Consider the following 6,677-nt stretch of genomic DNA (forward strand, 5'->3'; position numbering starts at 1 on the left):
GTATTAGTGGACGGATCGTTCGAATCTCGTGGACTAAGTAGAGGAGCAACGCTTGGGGCTCTATTCTCTCCCTGATTTTCCTGTCGAATAGCTTCGTGGAATTCACGCTTCAAAGGTATGATTATGTGTCTTATGTGTTATGCATGTGATTCTTGGGATTGGTACTTGATTGAATATGATTCATTTTTTTCCGCTGCGTAGTACCTATAAACTCCTACAGTTAAAACTTCTTGAGTTTTAACACAGTCCATCTTCTTTGGAGTATCCAATACTCGGATGCTAATGAAATCCTTCTTGGAGGAGCAATAGTAGTGTAGTGTTCGTCCCTTAGAAATCGCTCTATACATTGTTGGAGTAAGATGCAAATAAGAATCAATACGTTTTCGGTTACAATACCGATAACTTGACCCTATAAGATTTGGGTTTTTTTGTTTCTGAAGTTGACTTCAGATCAGAATTGTTATCAATAATGTTGGGCCTTTGATCTTGATCGATAGGGTTGAATTTACCCTCTTCCGAATTCAAAGATTTGCCAACAACATCCTTTTTCTTTTTGGTGACATCTTGTACATCAATACACCTACGAACACAACCATCTCCACCACCATATCCTTCCCTTCTTTTCCCTAACTTTCTCTTTTCTTCTTCCTTCCCAAAAGTAGCGTAATCTCTAAACATTTCATCCTCTCTTGTAACTGCTAGTGCCTCATTAACAAAATTCGGAGACCAACCCAATAAAGATGTCACCTCCTTGAGTTTGTATTGAAACTCTTTGTTATTGGGATCAATCCTAATCGCTTGTGCAAGATCCATGAAAGCTAAGTCGGGTTTATTGAGCTCTACAGCTGCCATCTCCCTTCTAAAATAAGCTTTCACATTAGTAGTATCAAAACACAAAACTGCAGAACACAACTTACCCACCTTATCAAAGTTTTTCTCTTTGACATAACAAGCACCTAAGTTAAGATTAAGAGACACAGCAAGGCTCGAAAAAACTGACTTATCTTCATCATTATAGACCATAACAAAAGATAAGATCTTGAGTGCAAGAGAGTATTTTGCAAGCGCTAATCCCATATTACCCTCTTTGTAAAAAGTGCTACCTTCATCTTTCAAACCCCTAACAAAGTTCAGAATACCAAAAGGATTCTCCAACTTCCCAACTAGCAGCTCTAAATTATGAGAAGAGATATCATCCTCTTCAACATGAGCAATGCACAAAATCCCCCTAAGTTCTTCAAAGTTATCCATAAAAAATTATGAATAATAACAACTAAACACACCAAAAGCAAATAGAAATTAAAAATCAACTATTACACAGAAAGCAAACATGCTTCTCCATAACATAAATAAGCCATACCAAAAGAAACCATTTTGACGAGAATACTTTGGCACAAGAACGAGAGACCCCCAACAGATGTGCCGCCGCCGCTGCACCTATACCACCTGGAGTATCCGTAGTTATATGCCAATTCACTAGTCCTTTGATGCGAGAATGGTCTGAGATTGTAAGACCATAAAATCCCCAAAAGTCGAAAACCAAACCTTAACCCTACAATAACTTTTCTAAAGGAAAATTCGAGCAATTGAGTTAGCTAAGCAAAGCACCGCTCCTAATTAGCCTCGAGGCTGTCAAGAATTGCTCGCCGACGACCATTATTGAGCTAACGTTGCTCTTGGCCAGAGCAGGGGAAAGCTTGAAGTAGTTCTCTGCTTTTAGAGAGAAGGGATAGCGTTTTTTAGAGAGAGTGAACAATGGTATTAATTTTGTTTATAATTGTTGAATTGAGGCTTCCTCCAATTCTAGAGGCCGGTTTGTTGATACTTCAATTTACAAAATATAAATGTATATGTTAAATTGATTATAGTCTATAATAGATATTACGGAGTATTATCTTTTTTTCTCACACTTATTAGGATGATAGTTATACATTTGCTTACGAAGTAGTAGTTAAGAGATCACGCTCAAAGTTTTGTAAATATAAAAATATAATGTAATATAAGCAAATAGTCCAAATTTTTTTACTGTAATAATTAACATTAAAAATGATTAGAGATGTTAGTAGTATAATTATAAAATATATATTAATTAATCTAGTTTACTTGAGCCTCTTTTTTTTACTTTGTGAAAAAAAAGAAGGAATCTGATAATGAGGATTGAACTCGGTGTCACGGGGCATGAAAGTTAAAATCTAAAGGCCAAACACCGCTATGCCGTACGCTATACTTCCATTTACTTGTGAAGTTTTTAGTTTATATCCAAAATCTTGTAAGGGCCAAGAGTAAGTTTCTAATCCACCAGTCCCCTTGGCTTCGCCCTTGACCATCACTAATTACCTCCTCTCTCCCTCCACCATCCTCCTCCTCATACTCATCCACCATCGCAACCGTTGTAAAATACTCCTTTATCCTCCCCTTTCTACTCTGCCCCACCACCACCACCACCATGTCTACCACCGTACCTAGAATTTCTCGCCGGAAGAGGAGTATTATACACATGATGATAAGGAGAAGCGGACCTTCCAAGAATGTGAAAAAGAAATTAAATGATGTACTTCAATATTATTGACATAGACTAGGGCGTGCTACTCGTGCATTGAGCACAAAATAATGCAGTGTTGCTAGTGTGTGAGATTGGAAATGTGATTTCTTTTGGCTAATTTCTAAGGTTTTTTAGGTAGTTATAAATAAATGTAGATTAATTAATAAACATATCTGTTGATGAATTAAATTGCATTAAAAATTATTGATTTTACATGTCTTTTTTGAAAGCTTTAAGTGTATAATTTATTTATTAGGTTATTAATTAAGTTTTTTTTTTGAATAATTGAGGGTTTAAAAAGTAACTTGTAAAAAAAATCTTATTTTATATTACTAACTCATTTAGAATGCTTGTACATGTCTTCTTCAAGCATGAAAAAAAATATACTCTATGGCAGGCTGCAGTGTTTTTTTTTTTTTTTTTTGATAAAAACAACTATTTTGCTCATGAAGTCATAATGCATATAGAAAGTTTATTGGTATGACATCCAGGTAAAAGGAATGATTCAAGTAATCATTTTTGATGAATGGTCAATATTGAAGGCAAAGAGCTTTGTGTAGATACGAGCCACTAATGGACAAATTTAAAGTCATACAGGGCATAATCTTGTAGAATTTACACTATAGTAGCAACACCACCAAAGCTTTTTTCACCTTTAACACATGTATAGAACTCGTAAGTCATAACAAACACAACAATTAAACATTTAAGCAATCAATCCACATAACTAACATCTCAAAACTGATTTACTATGAAAAAAAATATATGAGAAAATCGAAATGAAATTTATTTTCAGAACATTTGAACCAAATACCTTAACCCCTAAAGGATAAAACAAATCACAATTAAAGAAGTAATAAAAAAAACCCTAAGAATTATACAGCCTGGTGTACCCAAAACCGTCTTGATAGCTTCAATTCAAGATGCTTGTAAACAAATCACAAGGATGAGGCAAGTGTTTTCGGCTTACAAATCTCTCGGGTCCTAAAGCCACGTACTGCCTACATCCCTATGAAGTTTGTCTATCATCCTGAATATAGTGAAAAAGAGAGCTTTTAAATATCTCGGGTTCTAAAGCCACTTACCTTTTGCCTTATTCAGAGCATCTTGCACAATTGACAAGTGAACGTGCAACTCTGATGGCTTAAAATTACGCGGCAGTGGCTTCTGAATGAACAAAAACAAATATTTGCATCAAAGTATTACAGTCCAACAAATCCCATTCAATTCCCACTAAAGAATATTGCATTCCGGGCAATCCTATTTAATTGCCATAAAAGAATACCGCATTCCTACTAATCACATTCGATTTCAAGTAGTTGAAACTACTATTCTCACAATTTACCTACCTAAAAATCATCAAATTAACTTGCAAATACACCTACATATTCAACAAAGAAAATATTATCTTAAAACTTACAATTCAACAAATCAAATTCGATATCCATCACAAAATTATCACTTACTACAATTTTTATTATACAGATGAGTTCAGCATCTAAGTATGCCCTACACTAATAAAACAACACCAAAAACTTTAATTGAAAATGAGATATCAAGGAATCAATTAAAACATACTTCTGGTGTCGAAACTCAGGTGGTGGATCAAGTAATGGACAATTTTGAATCAAAAGCGGTCTGCATAATTCTTAACAGGAGAAGGTAAATCAACATCTGCTTTAAGTTATCTTTCCATGACTAATTTAATTTGGTAAGTTTAGGTGTAGTTGTTCCAGACTTGCTGTATGGAGTATTAGATCTGCTTCGAATAAAAACATAGAAATATATAGACAACCATAAAATAAATTGTAATAAAACATCAGTATAAACACTGGAAAATGTATTGCAATAAAAAATAAAATTAAAAATAAAAAGTGTAATCAAACATGGGTATAGTCAATAATGATATTTCTAAAACACAGATTTGGTGGAAGAGACACATCGAATCTCTTTTCCCAAAAGAAAACAAAAGTAATCATTGTCATATCTTAGACCCATAAAATAGCAACTTAATCAATATTGCCTCACCTCCTCCACCATACTTCTTTTGCCCCTTCTCCCAATAAACAATTCACTAATATGTTATAACCCACTATTATAAACAAAACAAAAGGCTAAAGTGAAATTCGAGATATGAAGGTTTGAGTTGTCCACTGTTCTTATAACATATTCTTTAGAATTCAATTGGAAACCAAAATTCACTTTATGAGGAATGCTTGTTTGCATAAAATGTAGCATACTAAGTGAAATGCATGATGACATATAGGACCAAATTTTAATCTGGATAATGGTACACAATGATATATCATGGTTCAAGGTGAAAAATAACCGGTGGATTTGCAAACAACTGGCCAAAAAAACCAGTTGAAAACTCCTTAATGTTCCAAGGATTATAGGACTCAAACTTGAATTATACCCAAAACCTCGTAGGCTCGTAGCATACTTTACATAGACTGAAACTAGCCAACTCAAAAATCAGGGCAACTAATATTGATTTGATTATCATGATAAGCTAATTTAAAAGAGACTTAAAGAACCTAAACCAACCTGATTATGAGTTAAATGAATCATCACTCAATTATGAGTTATGACCTTAGTTGAACATGATACAAACAACCAATTTTCTGCCTCTATACATAATAATAACAAGCAATTTATTAAGTGATCTAACTTTCTGTACACTAAAAACTCTCCCTCTTCGATTATCATTAGGCTTTGAATCCTTTGATATAAGATTGGTAATTCCAAGTTTCTCTTCTTGAGAAACTTGGAGCGTTTCTCAAGGGGAAATTTCGTCCACTTTTCCTTGCATTTAAGGGTATAATTGACTTTTTGTCTTGGGTGCATACTTTTTAGTAAAAACTTCCGATAACTCTTGTATTTGGAAAAATTGACGGACCGTCAAGTGAATATTTACCCGTGTACAGTAACCTATTCCAATTATCCTCCAAGTTATTTACCCTTCTAGTTTTTTACCCCGATATTTGGAATTACCTTCTCTTATGCAGACATCCATCTTTGTCGTCTGGAATTGAACGCAAAAAGGGTGCCTGCGGCGGTGGTGGTGTGTTTGCTGTTGCCGGTGTCGGAATTTGTGCACAAGTCGGCAAAAGGACGCAGATAGGCATTGTGGCGAAAGGTGAAATCCGATACCAGGGTGTTCTCTGCGCGGTGGTATCTATTAATTTGGTGAGGTTGTTGGAATAAAGAAAGGGAATTCAAGATGTTACTTCCCATTCTTAATTTCAATTGAATAATTCTCACATAACACCTTATTTAAGTAGAAGTTTAAGGTGATAAATTACCGGCGTTATACTCTTGTGTAACTCTTATAACCCTCCCCTTTTATGAGAATGTTAAAGTTGATTAATTACCACCATCAATTTGATTATTCATCTCCCTTAACGTTTTGTGGGATTCTTCTTCTATGTTTTTCTATAAATAGAAGAAGTCTTTATTATGTTACACGTACTTAAAAAATACATATCAAACACAAGCTAAACACATACTCTATATTGGGCATAAGTTACTTGGCTCCAACCTTCCACCCAAAAGTGCCTTTGAGTGGAAGTGGTGTGTTAACCTTAGGGAACGTGTCGACAAATACAATTGAGCACCCCGGTTGCGTCGGAATTTCGTTTTCAAGTTAGTGAATCTGCTTCACGACACACCGTACTCTTCCTACTTTTGTGAGATTAGTTTTTCGGTCTTGCTTAATATTTTTATACTATTTGTAATAGACTATTCCTTTATTTACAACAATTTGAAAACGAAATTATGTCTATTGCTAATAGTATTGTAAAGTCTCTTCCCGACCTCTCTAAGTTGGAACCTCTTGATGGTAACAACTACAAGAAGTGGTCACAAAAGTTACTAATCTTTTTTGAACAAGTGGAAATAGATTATGTCTTGAATGAAGATGTCATTGAAATATTGGAGAAGGCGGAAGAAGCTTCCAAAACCGCAACGGATCCCATTCCGGTGGCCATCGCGGAAGCTTTAAAGAAAAAGGAAAAGGACAACAAGCTTGTTCGTGGTAATCTCCTCAACCATATGAACAATACTTTGTTTGATTTGTTTGTCAATTTCAGGTCAAGCAAGGCCATTTGGGACTCTTTGGAGAAAAAGTATGGAG

The 6,677-nt window shown here is 34.8% G+C and overlaps 1 protein-coding gene across 1 annotated transcript; it reads right to left on the bottom strand.

Moving 5' to 3' along the window:
• Positions 1-387: 387 nt before the first annotated feature.
• Positions 388-1,251, bottom strand: LOC110715475 (peptidyl-prolyl cis-trans isomerase PASTICCINO1-like). Its single transcript, XM_021894057.1, has one exon. The coding sequence runs from the start codon at positions 1,249-1,251 to the stop codon at positions 388-390; it is 864 nt and encodes a 287-aa protein (XP_021749749.1).
• Positions 1,252-6,677: the final 5,426 nt, after the last annotated feature.

The sequence above is a fragment of the Chenopodium quinoa genome, unplaced genomic scaffold, assembly GCF_001683475.1.
Source record: "Chenopodium quinoa cultivar QQ74 unplaced genomic scaffold, ASM168347v1, whole genome shotgun sequence".
Lineage (NCBI taxonomy): Eukaryota > Viridiplantae > Streptophyta > Magnoliopsida > Caryophyllales > Amaranthaceae > Chenopodium > Chenopodium quinoa.

Excerpts from the sequence above, each read along its gene's own strand:
- LOC110715475 (XM_021894057.1), bottom strand. The coding sequence starts at position 1,251 with ATGGATAACTTTGAAGAACTTAGGGGGATTTTGTGCATTGCTCATGTT.